Consider the following 19,621-nt stretch of genomic DNA (forward strand, 5'->3'; position numbering starts at 1 on the left):
CAACTTCCCTCTACCCACTTCGCAAAGCAGCTCCCAGAAACGGCTCCAGCAGACCAAGCAGCAATTGGATTAGCGCATGGCAGAAGACCAGAATCAAAAATTTCTCAACGGGCTTGGAGATAAGATGACACGCAGCCGCAGCATGAACAGATGACAGGCACAAACCCCCACAATCAACAAGATCAAGTCTTACCTAACGTATAGGCAACGAAGTTGAGGAGACCCACAATGACCCACACGCCGTTCGGAACGTGCTGGTGATCTGGAGCTGCGGAGATCAGAAAGACCCACGTCAGGGCAGCTGAACGGGTTTATTTTGGCACAAGAGGCACAGCAACGAGGGCCGGCAGCTCACCAAGGCAAAGCACCTACACAACTCCAACAGCGAAACGGAGATGTTCGCTTCCCAGGGGGGCTGAGCTGCTCCACGACAACACGTGAAGCCACGTCCCTGAGGACTTGGCTTTCCAGGACATACTTGTCCTCTGTCCCCAGCTCCCCACAGTCACGGGACCTAAGAACTGGTGAGGGCAGCTAATGACCGTAGCCCAAGTGCACGACACAGAAGCATGTGCAGATCAGACTCTCCTCAATCACTTGCTCACAGAGCACCAGGCAGAGCCTCTCTGCGATGTGGTGACACCCTCTTTGGGCAGAAGAGTGTCAGGAGCTCCTGCCCAGCCTCCAGTCTGCACCCTGCCAAATGAAACAGAGTCCTTCCTTAATAACAACTCCACCTCCTCCAGCACTGTTTCAGGGGATAGCCAGCTTAGCTGTCTGCAACTCAGGAGCCCAAAGGTGCATTTGAAAAAAAAAAAAAAAAAAGCAGGAAAAGGCACAGCTTCTTGGCAGCAGCCTCATGGGAGGGCACATGGAGATCTCCTTGGGGGAACAATGATTCTGTGAAATGCCACCTCTTGTTTCCTTAGAGCAGCGCGATGGTGCCTTTCCAGCTGCAAACAGAGGGCATCTCACCTACAAAACCATCCAACAAGGAGGGAAGGCACAAGTTTCTGGAGGCCTCACCAGCAAAATGAAAAGTTGTCTTTCCAAGCAGGGCATGCATCGCTTGCATGGATAAAAGGGGCCCAAAGCACGAGCTTCACCATCCCTCTGGCAGAGGGCAAGTTTCAGGTCATCTGATGTCCTGGCGATTCTCACACTGAGCTTCCTTCCCCGAGCTACGACTGTCAGCTTTTTTAACTATGGCTCACAGACCAAACCACAATCCAAACCTTAGCTGACAGCCACTGATGCCACCCAAGCTTTTGAAAGCTTGGCAAATTGACACTCGTACTTGTCTACCTACCAATAAAAGACAATCCCAAGAAACCTGTATTCTTCCCCACTTAACTGTGTTTTGATGATTGGGCCAGTTTTAGAGGAACTAGATGAACTCTCCTGAGCAACCTAAACCAAACCTGGAAGGGGCAAAGGGAGAGAAAAATAGAGAGAGGAAGCTATTGATAAGTGACTGAGAGGAATCTTTTCCCCTGGACACCACCACGAGGAAGGGAGAACAACTGAACCTTCGGATTCACAAACAGATGAACACGGGTAGGACCCTGAGAACTACCAAGCTTGTCAGCCCCACCGCTGTGCCTGGGAAGATCGTGGAGCAGATCCTTCTAGAAGCTATGCTGAGGCACGTGGAAGGACAGGGAGGTGATCCGACACGGCCAGCATGGCTTCACCGAGGGCAAGGCCTGCCAGACATATCTAGGGGCCTTCTACGATGGAGTGACCACTTCAGTGGACAAGGGAATGTTACTGATGTCACCTATCTGGACTTCTGAGGCAGTCCATCACAACACTTTTCTCTCTAAATTGGAGAGATATAGATTTGATGGCTGGACTGTTCAGTGGATAACGAATTGGCTGGATGGTCCCATCCAGAGGGCAGTGGTCAATGGCTCCGTGTCCAGATGGAGACCAGGGACGGGTGGGGTCCCTCAGGGGTCCATACTGGGACCAGAACTGTTTCATATCTTCATCAGCGACAGTGGGATCGATGCACCCACAGCAAGTCTGAGGGCACCACCAAGCTGAGCGGGGCGGTGACACGCCGGAGGGACGCGATGCCAGCCAGCGGGACCTGGACAAGCTCGAGAAATGGGACAGTGGGACCCTCATGAGCGTCAACACGGCCACGGGCAAGGTCCTGCCCGGGGGTCGGGGTGATCCTCAATATCAGCATAGGCTGGGGGACGAAGGGGTGGGGAGCAGCCCCGAGGAGAGGGACTCGGGGGAACTGGGGGGGGGGAAAGCTGGACGTGAGCCAGCACCGTGCACACACAGCCCAGAACCCACCCGTGCCCTGGGCTGCAGCCAGAGCAGGGGGGCAGCAGGGCCAGGGGGGGGATTCTCCCCCTCTGCTCCGCTCTGGGGAGCCCCCCCTGCAGTGCTGGGGCCAGCTCGGGGGCCCCCAACAGCAGAAGGACACGGAGCTGCTCGAGCGGGGCCAGAGGAGGCCACGGAGATGCTGGGGGGCCTGGAGCAGCTCCCCTGGGGGGCCGGGCTGAGAGAGTTGGGGGGGTTCAGCCTGGAGAAGAGAAGGCTCCGGGGGGACCTTCGAGCGGCCTCCCAGGGCTTAAAGGGGGGGCAGGAGAGGTGGGGAGGGACTCTGGGTCAGGGGGTGGGGGTAGGACGAGGGGTGATGGGTTTAAACTGCCAGAGGGCAGATTTAGGTGAGCTCTAAGGCAGAAATTGTTCCCTGTGCGGGGGGTGAGGCGCTGGCCCAGGGTGCCCAGAGCAGCTGTGGCTGCCCCCTCCCTGGAAGGGTTCAAGGCCAGGTTGGACGGGGCTGGGAGCCCCCTGGGCTGGGGGAAGGGGGCCCTGCCCGGGGCAGGGGGGGGCACTGGGGGGGGCTTTGAGGTCCCTTCCCACCCAAACCGGTCTGTGATTCGATGGGTACTGTTAAGAAGTTTAAAGCTCTGCACATGCAGAATGGCGAAACTGAGAAAAAGGATTTTGCCTGTGTTAGTCTGAACACGGCCCTGGCATGTTTTTGCAAGAGGTCAGTTTGCTGGGATGCAAAGAACAAGGTTCCACCTGCTGACTTCAGGGAAGCAGAGTTTCCCGCATAACCCTGTTCGGATTTAAAACGAGGGCACTGTGTTCTTGTCTGCTCTGCAGACGGAACCGATTCCTACTCGAGATTTCGGCCGTTTCCTGCTCCCTCGCCCGCCCGCTGCCACCCAGGCACGCATCCACCCAGCAGCAGGAGGGAAGGTGTGTTCGGACAAATCCTCGTCATGAAGCGCAGAGAGTTCAACCCCTCACCTCTGTCTCAGCCCCCTGCCTCCGGGAAGGCCCAGACTAAGAAGCACCAGAAGTGACAGGAGAGGAGGTGACAGATTTCACCTCCCCGATGCTTCGCACTCAAACAGGAACATGCAGCCTTACCAGAAGCATAAAAGTCAGGGTCGAAGTATGCCATGAGGAAGAAGTTGAAGACAAGCAGCAGGAAGCCAGAAAACGTTATCAAATTTGGGGCCAGCCAGGTAGGGAAGATCTATGGGAAAGCAGCAAAAGAACACATCAACTCATTAAAACATGTAATAAGGACCACATGCTGCTCCCAGCCACAGCAGGGACCTGGTTACGATCATCTGGGCGTCAGACAACACTGCTTAGTGGCACCTGGGCATATCACAGGGCAGCAGGAAGCTTTAGGCTGCGATGCAGTGCGCTCGGGGCAGGCTGCAGGCTGGAAGACAGCACTCTCTGTAATTAGTTGCACCACAAACGAAGCAGGGCTTTTCAGCTGACAGTTTTACAGAAAAAGACTCTGTGGTGACTGGAATTTTGCCGTCCCACTCAGGGCAAGATGAGGTCTCACCTTCACGATCGTGTTCCAGAAGGGATGCATGACGTACAGAGACAGGGGGTTGCTGTCCACGGCACTGTACTGTGAACGACAAGGGAAAACCAAAAAAACAACAGTTAGGGCTCCAACACCACTTGCAAAAAAGCCAGAGATCCTGAATATTGAGCTTTCCCTGCCACCCAAGTCTTGGCATTGCAAGAGCACTCGGGGCAGGGATGAAGTCTCACCAGGAACAACCCGAAAAGCACCCACCAGCTCCAGCGACACAGCCCACGGACCCACAGAGGGGGCTCTCAGGTGCACGCCTCCTGCCTGCACCCAACCCCTTCCCTCCGCTGGCAGCAGCCCCACGAGGAGAGGGGGAGGCATGCTCCCCGCAGCAGGTTTGGGAAGGCGGGGAGAGACTCGAGGACACACGACCTCTTTGGCAGCCAACGCTCCCGCCAGAGCCCGGCACCCCGACGGCCACACCGCAGGCGTGCCGGAGTTCCTCGCGAGCCGGAGACGAAGCGACAGTCCCACGGCCCCGAGCACCCACACCGTGGGACCGAGCCACCAAGGCCAGCTTGGTGTGCTCTTGCTTGAGCAACCCTGTAGAGTCCTGCCCCACCAGACGAGCAGGCCCAGGGACCTTCTCGGCTCAGCCACCCAAAGGTGCCACGCAGAAGGGCAGGGGGGCTCATCCCCACCACCCACGAGAGCTGGGGCCACTTCTGCAGCCCTGAAGGGCTCCAGGCTCCTTCACTCACGCCCCGGCACCCCTTTTGCCAGAGGCTGCAGGAGGACAGCGATGAGCCCCCTTGGTGGGGGTCCCCCAAATGGGAGACTGTTCTCTGACAGCCAAGATACTAACGGGAAGCTTCATTTCTGTACTGACAGCTCTGAGCGACCCAAATACCACCAGTGACTGATCTCAGAGGTCCTGCACAAGAGCTGGTGTGCTTCAGTGAAGGACGAAGCCTGTTGAGATGGCAGCTCTCACTGTTTCCCTCATCTCCAGCCACTTTGAAGAGACTTTCTCCTCCCGGAAAAAAAGATATTTTGAGCAAGGTCTTCAGCCCCCTCCCTTGGCCTGCAGACGCTCCAGAACACCGCCACACCACCACGCATTCACAAGCGTCTCCAAATCCCACACATCCCATCACAGTTTCAGGCACATTTGGCACTGAAGAGAGGTGCAGAGGCACCAGCTTCCCAGCAGCACCCCCAGACGTGGGGCTCCCTGTCCCACCACAGGAGGTGGGGACAGAGATCGGGGCCAGCAAGGGAGCAAAGAGTGATCACAGCAGAACAAGCAACAGATTTCACCGTTTGGAAGTAGGACCCATGTAATTTTTCCTTATTCAGTTAGGGCAGAGCAGTCCAAAGCAGTTGCCCACTGACCTGGTGAAGGATCAGCACCTTGGCTTCTTGTCTGTGTCCAGCTGGGCAAGCTGGAGTTTGCATTTCCAAAGGGGGAGGATTGGTGGGTGAGCAGGAGGAGGCCCATGGGTACTCCATGCAGGACAGGTCTCAGAGGGCTCCTCAGAAGAGCTCTTCTCCATTAAGGAGCTGAGATTTCTGCAGAGGCAGCTGCTGCCCTTGGGAAATAGGGAGGCAGCGCTCTTACCCCTCATCCAGCTGCTTTTAAGATCATTTGAGGTGGTTGGCATATGTACGCGGTGAAGAAAATAAAAACAGAAATAAAAATCAAGGACTTAGACAAGCCATCCAGTTAGAAAGTTAAAATTTGACATCATTTGGCTCTCAAGAGCACGACAAGCTGTTATCTGCTCTTCAGCTCACAGCCCCTTCCTAGCAAAGATTACCATGTCTAAAGTCCTCTTCCTCAAGGAACAGTTTGATAAGAATCCCAAGAAAAATTTCATAGGCTACGAAACTCCTCGGCTCACGTGCTCAGTGCCAAGCAGGGCAGCTCCTGGCACCCACCCACCCTCCCTGGGTCCCCGTGGTTGGGACAACACCCCCGCAGCTCCCCAGCATCGGCGCCTGCCGCCACCCCACGTGTGTCTAATCCCCAGTTCACGGGCAGTGCAATGGAAAGCAAAGCCTCCACCCCTCCTGCACCACCACAGGCATAACATACGTACTCTACGAGATAAGGGAAGTTTGGTTAGCAAAAGGAAACCCATCAGCAGATGCAGCTCCGCGTCCCACCCCACGGCCTTGAACTTGCCACCCTCCCTGCACCCGCGGCTTGTTCCTCCCTCTGCGCTCCTCTCCTCGGCTGGAATCTCCATTTTCCCCCAGAAGCAGCCTGTCCGTTTCAAAAACTGGGAAGAAAGCGGCAGGAAAAGGCAAAGCAACACCCCACAAGACAGATGCCAGCACGAGGGAGGGGCACCAGGTCTCACTGGGCTCTGAGCACACCGGCTGGGAGCTTACAGCATTTGTTCCTCGCTGGGTGAACCCCATCCTTGGCAAGCATTCCCGTACTCCCACCAGCTCGTCCCTGCCCTCCCCGTGACAGATTGGTCCACCTTGCTGGGGGTTAGCCCCAGCACTTCCACCCCCACACCAGTAAGCCCGTGGGGGCTGCAGAGCAAGCAGCAACAAAACCCCAAGCTCAATGCTGTACAGAGGCGAGGTTTAAGCCGCAAGGAATTTCCATCCCAGCTTAATGCAGTTTCAGAGGACAGAATTCCACATGCTTTACAAGATAATAGGATTTGAACCACTCGTTAGGGGAGGAGGAGAGCTGGAGACTGATGAAATCTCATTATCCCCAAAACAGCTTGGAACAAGAAAACAGACTTATGGCTTAGAGCAAGGCAGGGGAAGCACTCTGGAGTTTCTATGCTTGTGTTTGTAAGGTACCTTGGGGAGGTTTCTCCAGGCCCGTATCCCAGGAAGCTTCCCCCTCTCCCCCCAAAGGCTGGGGATAATAGTCAATAAGCAGCTTTTCCCCACGGTCACACGTTTCCACCTTGCTTGCGGAACTCAAAAGACCCCTGGAATGACCCGTTTCTCAGGGGAGAGGGCACCTGTTTTGCAGAGGTTTCCTGACAGAACCACCCCAGCTTCAACACGTCTGCTGGAGAACGCTCCTCTGCCTGCTGAGCAAGGCAGGTGGGTGCTCTGCCAGCTCCGAGGACACCAGAGGGACCGAGCTGGGGCTGGCCCTGGCCCCAGGCTGCCTGCCACCCCAAGGGACAAGGTGCCTGCCCAGGACAGCCGCCTGCCAGAATACCAATGCCCTGCCAGGCATCTCCAGCGGCCAGACTCAAAAACATCTGCCATACCCAGCCTCCCCTGCAACTGCTTTTCATCACCTGGTTTCTTTCCTGTGGACATTACTAAAATTGCTGCTTCCACCTCTTCAGCTTTCGGCACCAGCAGGAAGAGCGTCACAGCCTCCACACACGCTCTGCAGGGGGACAGCCAGCCGGCAGCGCTGCTGGGGACAACGGCAGCGGGCAGATGAGGGGGGACAGGCAAGGACAGGCAACACGGGGACAGCCGTCATCATCTCAGGGTGCAGGTGTGGCCAGAGCTGGAAGCTGTGGGGGTGCTTCACTTTGCAGCTCCAAGCGCTCGCCTCCCGGCCCGCGCCGCGGGAAGAGAGCGGGTCACGCCGTGCTGGTGACCGAGGCAGCAGCCTGTCCTTGAGGGAAATCCTCAGCCAGGCTCCTCACCCCTGCGTCAGGGGGGACAGTTTTGGAGCCTGACATTCCCAGAGAAATACAGGCTCGGGATACGTGTCTCAATCTGCCCGTTCAGAGACGCTCGTGCCTCGGAGCAAAGCTGAAGGGGCCCCACGGCCACCCGGCTGTGCGTGGGGCTCGTCCTTCCCCAGAGCTCCTCTCACACTCAGCTGCTGCAGCTGCTCTGATGAAACACTCTCGAGGCTACACACACAGAGGTGTTTCAGCTCACCATGCACAGCACCAGCTCTGCCATTCACCCACCTCATCCTCACTGCAAATTAGCATCACTTTTTCCATTTTCCATCTGTACGCGGTGGTCTAGTGACTCATGCGTGTGACTTACCCTTCTCCGAGTCATTTTTCTGTCACCAGTTAGGACTCGGCCACCAGCTAGGACTGATTTCTCCCTCACTTTCAAGGAGAGAAGGTCAAAGGAAAAGCATGAGTGCACAGAAGGAATTTCGTACGCCCCAGAACCTCCTCAAAGCAGACAGACATTTGTAACAGGCCCTGCTCTAAAATAGCACCGTGTATGCAGACACCACTTCTTACGACTGCAGCAAGGAGCCAACCCAGCCCAGACAGTCCCCTCGGGATTTGGTTTTAAACTCCTTCAGAAAAGAGCAAAGCCAGCTTTGCAGCAGCAATCTCATCACTTGCAGCATGCAGCAGCAGACTCCCCTGCTGCTATGGGATTTAGATACACGACTGGCTCATGCAGCTTTAAAACAACATTAATCATGCAACCAGGACATTTCTGGAAGAGCCAATTATGTATCCAAGGAGGAAAAAACATACAGATTTATAGTCCAGATTCTACTAATAGCCTTCCTGTCCAGAAAAACAATTCCACTTTTAAGTAATCTGGTTACCCAGAGCCAGCAGCAGACCAAACGCTGTCCCAGGGGTGCCCTGGGTGCACCAGTATCAGACACCTGAAAGGATTCGGGGCAGGCTGGGGGAGTTCAGCACTGGTGGCACAGGCACCCGCGAGCAAAGATGGATTTTGTACACCCCCATTTTGCTCGCAGGTGCTCCGGCACGGCTCAGGGCAGCCTGCACTGCCAGCCACGAGCCTGCTTTACACCACTTGCACCACCTTGCCGGAGCAGGGCGGAGGGAACCTCAAGCAGAGCAGCCCCAGCAAGTCCGTGAGGCTGTTTCCCATATATCTCCTTAAGTACGAAGAGGGCACAAGGCTAAGAACCTTCTCCCATCCCACTCAAGATAAGCCAGGAGGCAGCAAACCCCGGCAAACGTAACTGAGCAGAGCCATGCCAGTGCAAACAAGCCACGTTTGCCCTATGCCCACCCGAGCCTGATGCATGAGGAGTCACATCATGCTTTAATGGTACTGATTAACTTGAGTCCTGTTTATCTTTTCTAAGGTCATTTCTCAGCTGGCATGAGAATGGAGCACGCTGGCAGTGGTAAACCCGCAACCACCACAGGGGTTTGGCTCCCACCACGAGCAGCAGCAGCTCCTCAAGGACCAGCTGGCCCAACCTTTCTTGGCAAAAGCACAGGCTAGACAAGATGGCCCAGCGCCTTGTCCAGCTGAATCTTAAAAGTGTCCAGTGGTGGGGAAGTGTTCAATGCTGGCATCGCTTCCCTCCTCCTGCCTGTTTTTCACCAGACATGTTTTGGACATCTAAGCAATTAAAGCTCAGAGAAGAGGTACTGCAGAGGGATAAACCAAGCACGCTTGGATGCAAAGCGTCGGCAAGTGACCGGGGCAGAGCCAATACACAGCACATCTCCACCCAGCCCCGGCCCCTCCACAGGCCAGACACGGGGTCCAGCACAGCGGCTCATGAAGGGACCTGCCTGTGGTCACCCCAGGAGCTCGCCTTACAAAAACCCACCCGACGGGGAGCCCACACTCGAGTGAATCCTTGGCTATCTGAGCTCCAGCCAGCTCATCCAGAGGGCTGCAGGTCTGTGCCGGCACCGGGATGGAGCGGGCAGCCAGCCCCACCACCCCACTGCCGAGCCCTGACCCCATCCCATCACTGTGCTGGGGAGGGGGGAAAATAATTTCCCTGCGGATACATAATAGAGCAACACTCGATGTTGCCGGCAGGCTTCAGCCAACAGCCTGCCAATTCCCACTGCAGCCAGGAGCTCTCTCTGTCTGGGAGCATTAAATATCCATGAATATGGGTCACCACCGCTTCTGCTACAGTTCAAGGTGCTCAGCTGCAGAAGGGATGCACAGATAGCGAGCGCAGGAGTGGGAAAAGATGAACCCTCGGGGGCCTGAGGCAGGGATGCAGTTAGAGCAGGATGAGCCTCTGGAGTGGGAATCGAGGGATCAGAGCGGTGACACCAGGGGGAGGAAGAAAAGGCAGAAACAAAAATGCACAAACAGGAAACCTGTTACAATAAGACTGCGACGGCCGAAAGACTTCCCTACCGCTGCCAGAGCTGTTCCAGACTTCGAACAAGAGGGCTGACGTACCTGAGGGGAAGGAGCAGACAGTTTTGCGAGCCTGTTTCTTGGTGCCAAAAAGAGAACAGAATAGACCAGGATGAGCATTGCAGCCCAAGCCAGGGAAGGAGGGGGCAGGGGAGAAGGCAGCAGTTGCTCACCATCCCAGGCACACTTCGCCATCCACCCTGTGCTTCAGGCCCAGCAGACCCCCCCCCCCAAACCCCAGCTTCTTCCAGCTCAGCATAATGAACTGGCCCCTCCAGGCCGGGCTGCCCCTCGCAGAGGCCGTGAGCCACCGGGGAGGTGCGGATGCTTGCAGGATCCCAGTCTCCTCCCCGGAGGACCACGAGGCCACAGCAGAACTGGGCCGAGGCCAGGAAAGAGCTGGGTTTGATGCCAACCCACCAACCGGGAGAACACACGAGTCAGTGCCCGAGAAGACAATCATTACAAGAAAAAGAACTCAAGTTGAACTTTTAAGTATACCTATCAAAGGAAAACACAAGCCCGCGCACATCAGGAGATGATTACAGATGCAGCAAGGCACTGTGGGGCAGGAGGGAGAAGACCACCTTCAAGTTTCAACAGAGCCTATGGGAAAGGCAACAAATAAAACTTTTTTTTCCAGAGCACATAACCCTCTGTCTCCCTACATCCCTCATCCCTCCTCTCCACAAAGAGGAAATTTGCAATTAACAGGAAAAAGATGCGCTACTTCATAAGCCCCGACACCCTGCTTTGTGCAAGACTTGAAGCACAGCAAGTCAGGTCAAGCCCTAATAACTCGGCCATTTTCTGAGCCAGCTACGGGAAGTGATACTTTAATTTCCACAGTGCGCTCCGGTTCTCTTCCAAACAGTCCCAACAGCCAAACACTTGCTGCTAATTAATGACTTTTACGACGGAGTTCATTGCAGCCAAGATCCAACACGCACCAATAAACGCCGCAGTAAACTTCCAGTGCAATTAAAGAGACCCGAGATGGACTGACGAGCAGCCTACGCTGTTTTTCGGGGATTGCAACCCAGCTCTCCTCCGCCTGCCGCTCGCCAGCCTTGCCTCTGCGGCAGGGCCAGGGGGGCTCCTCCAGCACGTGGAAAGGGGTCAAACAGCCCGATACACCTTATCGGTGTCACCCGCCTCAGCTCCTCCTTCCTTCCCACATTCCTGCGGTCGTTCATTCCGGGACTGGCTTCTGTGCTGACACTGCCAAGGGGGACGGGGGAGCGCAGCAGGGCCGGAGCACTCAGCCTGCTCCCTAGAGAGGGTGTGGGAGACAGATACAACCATCAGAGCAGACCCCAAAGTAGGACAGCAAAGGAGAAAGGTGTGTGCAAAGATCTACCAGACATCCAAAGCAGAGTAAACAGATTTTTTTTATTATTATTATTATTAAAGGGAACCTGAGGAGAGAAAGGTTGCTGCGCTCAGCTTCCTACTCCTCCATTGCACTCGCACGCATGAGAAAGGCACCTGGTTTTAGCAGATGTCCCCAGCCACCAGCTGAGGCCAGCAAGCTTCTGTTTCAGGCAGGGCAAAGGATGCAGAGGGATGTGAGGAGAGCAGGAGTCGCATCCTCCACCTGCACAGCCAGAGAAGAGCCAGGAGACAGGATAAGGACGCCCCTACCCGCAACCCCTCGCACACACAGGCTGCCCAGCTCACGCCTTCACGGGCAGGGACCGCAGTACAAACCTCACACAAACAGCAGTGCAGAGCCAAAGACAGCTCCCCTCCTCAGAGTGAAGGGGCAGAGAGGTGCTTTGAGGTGCAAGCATCACCCCGTGAGCGCCAACCAAACGCTGCCCTGGCCAGACAGTGATGCTGATGCACCAGCTGTTTGACAGCCAAGCTGCACGGCCCCGGGCGAGCCATCTTCTCACACAAAAATCCACAGAGGTTTGCAGTTCCTCTTAGGAAACCTCACAGGTCCCACTGTGGACTGAAGTAGCAATAGGTCCCTGACCACAAAGGGCTTCATCACTGCCATAGTGTGGCTAAAACCAGAGAGGCTGGGAATCCCCCCCACCAAAACATGGTTCAATATCTTTGATACCCCGTCAAGTGAAAGCCACCGCTCAGAAACCAGACCTGCAGCAGCAGCAAACAGCACCCCGAGCTGCTGGCAGCGAATCCAGGATTGCTGAAGATGAAGACACACACAGACTACATCCCAGCAGTGGAACTAGCTCATCACTCATCCAAACCTTACAACACACGTCAGAAGTGTCTCCAGAAAGCATGATAAATCCCTTCCCTTCATCTCGTGGCTCAGCACAGAGCAAAAGCTCAGCCAAGGCTCGTGAGCCAGGTCCTTTCCAGTTCACCTATAAGCGCAGCTACTGTCTCCTCCAACCACAGCAGCCAGGCAGTTTTCAGATCACGAATGCTGCAAGGGACACAACTAAACCGGGCAGAGGTTCAAAACCCTTAATTTAACTGCAGAACAGAAGAAAGAAGGAAAACACTTGTAACTTTTACAGCTGCTTATCTTAGAGGTCACAGAGTCTTAGGAGGAATTCTGGAGTTCCTTACAGTATCCTCCAGAACTCTGCGCAGCCAAGCAGCACCTCGGGAAGCTGTGTGCTGTTTAAAGGCAGACACACACACACACAGTCTCAGAGCAATTAAAAGAGCCCTTGGGGAAGGAGTTAAGTGATACAAGAAGAGGGCTTAAAGGCTTCTCCTCCTTCACAGCCTTCCTGCTAAGGTCCCTGCAGGAGGATTCAAACGGTTTGTCTGGGGGTAAGGAAGGCGGGCCTTTTAATCACCACAGCCTCAAGCCTCACATCCACATCGATAGCATCAAAAAGCTCTCCTTCCTGCTGCTCTCACTGCTGCTTTTGTTGTTGTTCCACTGGTCTGAACTGCCACTGGCATACACTGGTGTCTGCTCAGCACAGCAAACCCTGCAGAGATCTCTTCAGGGCTCCTATTTCCAGAGTGGCTTATAAAAGCCTGCCAGGGACAGCTTCCAGCCATCTGCTTCCCGCAGTGCAGCATCTGGAGCCCTGCTCTCCATGGCACTTGAGGTCTGAAGGCAAGAGGATTTCTTGAGTCTGGTTGAGGGGAAGAGCCCCCTCTTCTTCAGGGCAGAGGATATCACATGGGGCTGGCTTAAGGGACCTACAGAAACTGTTCAGTCAACAGCCAAAGCGTGATACACGCACGGCTCGCGGGTCTGCAATGCCTGGCAGGTCTGCTGCTGGTGCTGGCTTGAGCTGGGGACAGCCCAGGAGATCAGGGAATTCCCACCTGGAAGAAGGGCGTAGAAAAGGGAGAAGAGCATCCAGGAGGAAAGTACTTTCCACAATAAAAAGAAATCCTTTAAACTAGACGCATAGCCCTTTGGTGCATCTGGTGCACCAGGTCTCCCAGGCTAAGGTCTCACCTGACACTGCAGGGCAACCGCGCTCGATTCACTGCCACAGACCCTGTAGTGACCCTGACCAGGAGGTCCCTGTACACCAAGAAGTCAGGGACCCACATCGCAGTGTGCCCAGGCCCCTGCCGTGCTGCACAGATCCCTCAGCCGCAGGATAAACTCAGCCAGCTGGCTGCAGCAGAGGAGCCTGCAAGCAGCTCCCACTCTGCTTATCAGTGACCAGGCCACCTGCGTGTCCTTGCCTTTATACAGCAGCACAGCAGGCAGCTCTCACGTGAACGTCCTTTCCACCTGACACTGGAATCGAGGAATAGAGTTGTCTTTCTGTAAGCAAATCCTATAATAGCACAAATGATCAAAATGTGGGAAATACCTTCTATGGACAGGGTCTGCCCAGCACGCTGTACATGGATCGGAGGCCTATCTGATGCTACATCACCCGGAGTTCCCACCATCTAAAAGAGATGTAAGATTAGCTATACTATTCTTGCCCTACTGCTTTAATAAATAGCGTTTTAAACGGCACTTTACAGAGTCTGAGTGCCTTTCTTATTAGGATAAGAGACCATCACCTCCCGGTGCAAAATCCCTGTGACGTATGAACCCACCACGGGGCCTGCACGCTCTCCACCACCCAGCTATGCTCAGCACAAGATGCCTTCTCCACCCCCAGGAACAAGCAGCTGGAGAAGAGCCCACGCCACCCTCCACTGCTGCAGCCACCCGGCAGTGGCAGCTCCGGGCAGCTCGGCAAGAAGAGTGATGCCGGGACCTACCGACGTCCTCCCCGCTGCGAGCCCGGACCCAGCTCACAGCACATCGCCGGCCAAACCCACGGCGACGCGCGGCTCGCTGCAGCGAGAAGCTGGGACGAGCAGGGCGTCGGGACACTTTTTCTAGCACTTGAGCATTGCTGGCTGCTCCCAAGCCTCCGCCCAGCAGGCACGTGGCGAAAGGACTTCGTTTTACTGCCCACACCGGTGATTTGACAAAGAGCCTCTTCACAAGAGCCACTGGTGAGGGGACTGCCACCAGCCTCCCCCGTGCTGCTGCTGGTTGTGTCACCCGTGGGCCACCATCACCGGCTCCTGCTCAGAAGTGAGGACACGGAATTGGAAAGACTTTAGCGTGCAGTAGTTTTGCTATAAAAGGTACTTCCCAAGCCGCAATTCACATTCCTGTTTCTGAACTCACACTCGCTCCCGAAGCTTCTGGGGTGAGCCTGTGCCACCTTTGGACCCAAACATGACACGTGTCATCACCTTCCCTCTCGCGTCCCTCCCATGCCACACATGAGGAGCGGCACTCCCACCTCCACCTGCACTGGCATTTCCACCAAACCATTCCTCCTGAGGATAAGAGGTATCGTTAAGGAAAGCTAAAGGTCCAGATGGCATCATGACAGAGGCTCACACCTGTACTTTCCACCCAGCTCACACAGTGAGGAAAACATACAAGCAGAGACCACTTGCACACACGGCCAGGGCCTCCTACGCAACACTCATCACTCGAGTACTTTCCCTGCTCCTACGTGAGCTGGATGAAAGAGCCATGCAGCGACCACACAGCTGGCTGTAAGGCCTCCCCAGCAACAGTCATCAGTGACTCCATCACACCATTAAACACCAGCAGAGTGCAGGACTCCACTGGGCAGAGCTGAATAAAGCAGAATCGCAAGCAGTGCAGACAACACCGGGTGAGGACAGGCTACAGGAAACACAGGGCACGTGACTGGAATACAAAAAGACAGTGACAAAGCATCGAAGCTGTCTGTAACCAACAGGACATGTGAAGTTGTAGCTCTCTGCCCTCGCTTGCAGTCCATCCCCCTTTCAGTCCATCCCCCTTTCCACAGCTGCTTTCGGTACCGTGGCAGCTGTGAGCGCAGCCTCCCCGACCCACTGAAACGAGCCACGAGGGTCACAACGCCGCCAAAAGCAACATGCAGCTCAGAGAGAGGCACGAGCAGAAGTAATACGAGTGCTGTATGCAATGCACGAAGCCATCTTTCCCCTCTCTGCTGTGCTGGTGAGGCTCCAGCTCGCACACTGCACCCAGCTCCGGGCACCACACTCGGGAAAGGCAGAGACAACCTGCACAAGGGAGAGTTGTTTGGGTTGCTCTGTGAAAACAGGGCTCAAGGCAGTCTGCAGGGAAGAAAGGGGCAGGTATTTCCCTTAGAGAAAGTAAAGTAGGAGCAGACACCTCTGCGAATGTTCCAGACGGTCCCATTTTTCCCCCCTTCTCATAAATTTATAGAAGGAGGTTGCTCAGAATTGTGCCAGAAAGCGATTTGCAGACAGGTTTTTAAGCAGCAGATCATGACCTCTGGCATCCAACTGCAAGGTTTACACTCCAGAACAGCAGTGCCTGGCTGCATCTCTCTTGGCAGAGGACATTCAATACTTAACAGTAACAGAGCGCCTGGTTTTGGCAGAGGACATTCGATACTCGACAACAGCAGAGCGTCTGGTTTGCTTTTCTTCAGGTCAACACGTGCATCCTGCTCTACAGCCTCAAAACAAGAGCTTTATTTTTGATATCACGACCTCCGCCCTGCCAGAAGCACATCAATCATCTACACTAGGCTGACAAGGGCTGGAGCAGACACGCTTAGGATTTGTCCGGCTCTCCGACTGCCTTCTCCTCGGGGGAAGCCTTGGCACGCTGCTGCCAGGCCGGGCTCTAATACATTAGCTACAAAGGATGGATTTGTTCCGGCAGAGAAACCCTTCCTTCCCATTTTACATTAGCTCAACTTAAATTGCCTCCAAAGGTACATACGCCACACCCGAATGAGAGAGTCTCCTACTGAAGGAGTGTTAGAGGTGCCATTAAAAACTCCACAATAACACCGAACTTTTTGCTGCACAGCCTCGTCAGGCAGAGCAGCTCTTCAGTGTCCCCCCAAGAGCAGCTAAGGGACCGTTCCCTCCACACCCCTACCCCCCGTGGCACCGAGCCAGCCTGTGACAGAAGGAGCGTACACCTACCTCTCCCCCAGCCAGGAGAAATGTGCACGCTGCAAAGCTAAAACCATCTGGACCCCTGACTCGCCGCTTCCCATATGTGCTCCTGGCAGCAACGGGAGGAGTAAACCAGCCAGGGCTGGAGAAAGCTGTGGATCATCTTGCACAAAGCTCTTCTGCTCCTGCTCTATCAAGCTCCAGGGACATCAGCTCCTCTCTGAGGACGTGTTGCTTCCCTTGGACACATGTTGCCTCCTCCACATCCCCCCGAATCGGCTTGCTCTTCTCCAGATCCATCGCGTGCGGGCTGGAGAGTTTCTACCAGGCAAAGTTTAAAGGCTGAGGCAGAGTCAAAGGCTGCAGAGCTGTCTGCAGTAGGAACTGGAAGAGTCTTCCTGCAGAAGGTTTGGTTCTGACCACGCATCACCTTTTTGGCTGGTCGCACCTAAAAGTAATCGCTCGTCCCAGCTGCCTCCCAGCTACATATTCAAGTTACACAACGTGAGCAGCCTTCTCAGGTGACCTGCTCTGCTGCTGCCACACACTGACCTCTGCCACTCGGGTTAAAAACACAGGCCCGCTTCGGGGACGAGGCAGAGAAAGCAGCTCAGCAGCAGCTAAATTACTCTTCCGTTATTTCACATTGCCACCCATGCACATCCCACGCTGCTGTTTCCTTGCTCTGTCCATTCAGGATGCGTTCACCCCGTTGTAGAAGTTTTCTGGGCAAGAAGAGTTAGTTGTACCCAGAAGATCAGCCGGCTTTTCATCAACGGAGTGGTGATGGATCTAGAGTCACACCTTCAAGGCAAGGAAAAGGCAGAGCAGAACCAGCCTCAACACCTAAAGCAAGGCTGGAATACGTGACCCAGTATCAGAGATTTGTGCCTGGATCAGCTGCTTTCTCAAGGCTAAAATAGTATAGAAGAAAAACGCTCCCCGATCAAACAAGACATGTAGGAAAGGAGCACTGCAGAGACCCAGTGGGGTTTCGTTACCCACTCGGGTGTGTCAGCACGGATTGCTCTTCTCCACACAGTTTATTGGGATCTCCAGCAAAGTGCTCCCACCCGAGGGTACTCACATTGTTGGCACTGCACAGCCCTGGCGAGCACACAAAGACCAGGCATCAGCACGGGGCAGAAATGATGCTCTTTGAGCACTAAGTGTGAACCTACCCACTCTTATCAAAGTCCCTGTTGACTCAGGAAAACCACAATCCCTCCAGCAAAGCTACTTCTGCCAGTAAGATCCAACTCCCGTCCTCGGGGCATACACAGCTTTATTGGCCTCTGCCTGTTGGTGCAGCTGTGCCAGGCTGGGAGCAACACCTCTACCAGAGACCTGCTCACCCATTTCAGCCCTATACCACCCAAAACCAAAGCCAATAAGCACAACACCAGCATGTAACTGGTGACAGCAAGCGGCCGATGCTGCCTACACCATGCTTTATATGCTAGATCGCAGTACCCATCGAATCACAGACTGGTTTGGGTGGGAAGGGACCTTAAAGCCCCCCCAGTGCCCCCCCCTGCCCCGGGCAGGGCCCCCTTCCCCCAGCCCAGGGGGCTCCCAGCCCCGTCCAACCTGGCCTTGAACCCTTCCAGGGAGGGGGCAGCCACAGCTGCTCTGGGCACCCTGGGCCAGCGCCTTGCCCCCCGCACAGGGAACAATTTCTGCCTTAGATCTCACCTAAATCTGCCCTTTTTCAGTGCAAAACCGTCCCCCCTCATTCCATCCCCACCCCCTGATCCAGAGTCCCTCCCCACCTCTCCTGTCCCCCCTTTAAGCCCTGGGAGGCCACTCTCAGGGTCCCCCCGGAGCCTTCTCTTCTCCAGGCTGAACCCCCCCAACTCTCTCAGCCCGGCCTCCCAGGGGAGCTGCTCCAGCCCCCCCAGCATCTCCGTGGCCTCCTCTGGCCCCGCTCAAGCAGCTCTGGGTCTTTCTTACACTGGGGGTCCCAGATGGTCTGCATTCAGGCTCCTGTTCATACATTTAACTGCAACAGCATTTACACCAGAGGCATCTCCAGAAAGACCATCACCTGGGAGCAGGTCTTTGGTGCCTGCTACACAAACAATGTGGTTGCTGCAGTTGCCTGGACTCTCCCAAGTTCAACTGGCAGCACCACCTGTAGAGGGAGGAAACCCCCTTTTCACCACACAGGTACTGAGAGAGAAGGCAGCTGCACCACAAATCCCTCCGGGCACTGCTAGAAACAGGCTGAACACACAACAGCCTCCCTCTTTAACAAAAGCATTGTCTTTGCAGGAGCAAAATTAGTCCATTTAGGAGGCCTGGCTCCAAGCTGAGTGCATTTTGCTTACCTTTTTCCAGCACCCACACAAAAGCACTATCTTTCACTGCCTTTCTAAACACACTTAAAGTTTACTGATGAATCCCCATACTCTCTGCCGTCCACAGGAAGCCTCACGCAACTTGTCACGTTGGTCAAACTCGCTGTACCAAGTGCATTTACCTCTACCTCAACAGCTCGGGGTGTGCAAAAGGAAAGCGTGAGCAAGCCCTGACCACTCCTGCCCCCACGGAGTGCTCTCAGACCCACGCTGACAGCCTCACCCGGCTGTACGAAACAGCCTGTCACCTCCTTCGCTCCCTGAACGCATCAGCCGTGTCCTAACTGTCCTGCACCCCAGGAACCACACTGGAAGGATGACTGCAGTGTGGCTCAACGCTACGGATCCTAGAGCAAAGCAGGCGAGGTGAAACCATGTAGCTCTGCTGCTGGTGGGGGAGAAGAAAAAAACACGGCAAACACCCTCCCCTCCACAGAAACACACAATCCAGTGCTCCCCTGTGTGAAGGATGCCACATATTTCGGCCTAAAATCAGCCCTTACGGATTTAAAGTGCCACAGCAGAGCCTGTTAGCACTTACAGCGGCTTCCTTCAAGGGTTTCCAGAGCTCTGAACAAGACCCAGACTGCCACGCTCGCAGGAGGAGACGGGGACGACGTCCGGCACGTTCCTGCGGGTCTGACTGCGCAGGGACCCCGCACGCAGCCCGAGCTCCCCCCCCTCCGTGGCCCTTTTCACAGCGGGGGTGGCCACAGCGCAACCGGGCAAGGCGCCGGCCTCTGGGTCTGGCGCACAGCTGGAGCACAGCTGGGGCAGCACAGCCGGCACGCAGTCACACTGCCACCGACCCACGCTCGGCTGTCCCCCACGGCAGCCCCCTCCTTCCCCGGGGGGAGGGGGGGGGGGGGCGGGGACCAGCCTGGGGGGTTGTGCTGGATGTTGTACCCCTGCATCGTCCGCAAACCTGCTGAGAAACGGGCTGGAGGGGGGCCCCAGTTTGAAGGCAGGCACCCCTTGACTACGCTGCGGGGGACACGCC

At 55.5% G+C, this 19,621-nt stretch overlaps 1 protein-coding gene across 2 annotated transcripts in view; it reads right to left on the minus strand.

Moving 5' to 3' along the window:
- Nucleotides 1–19,621, minus strand: part of SELENOI (selenoprotein I) — a 33,715-nt gene that overhangs the window by 13,206 nt on the left and 888 nt on the right. For both annotated transcript variants that reach the window (XM_042803047.1, XM_032986555.2), the window contains exons 2-4: nt 3,842–3,910; nt 3,406–3,514; nt 194–268 (exon numbers count right to left, since the gene is read on the minus strand). In XM_042803047.1, coding sequence (XP_042658981.1) covers nt 194–268; nt 3,406–3,514; nt 3,842–3,910 — 253 coding nt within the window. The remainder of the gene's footprint in view (nt 1–193; nt 269–3,405; nt 3,515–3,841; nt 3,911–19,621) is intronic.

The sequence above is a fragment of the Tyto alba genome, unplaced genomic scaffold (genome assembly GCF_018691265.1).
Source record: "Tyto alba isolate M040663 unplaced genomic scaffold, T.alba_DEE_v4.0 Super-Scaffold_40, whole genome shotgun sequence".
NCBI classification, from domain to species: domain Eukaryota; kingdom Metazoa; phylum Chordata; class Aves; order Strigiformes; family Tytonidae; genus Tyto; species Tyto alba.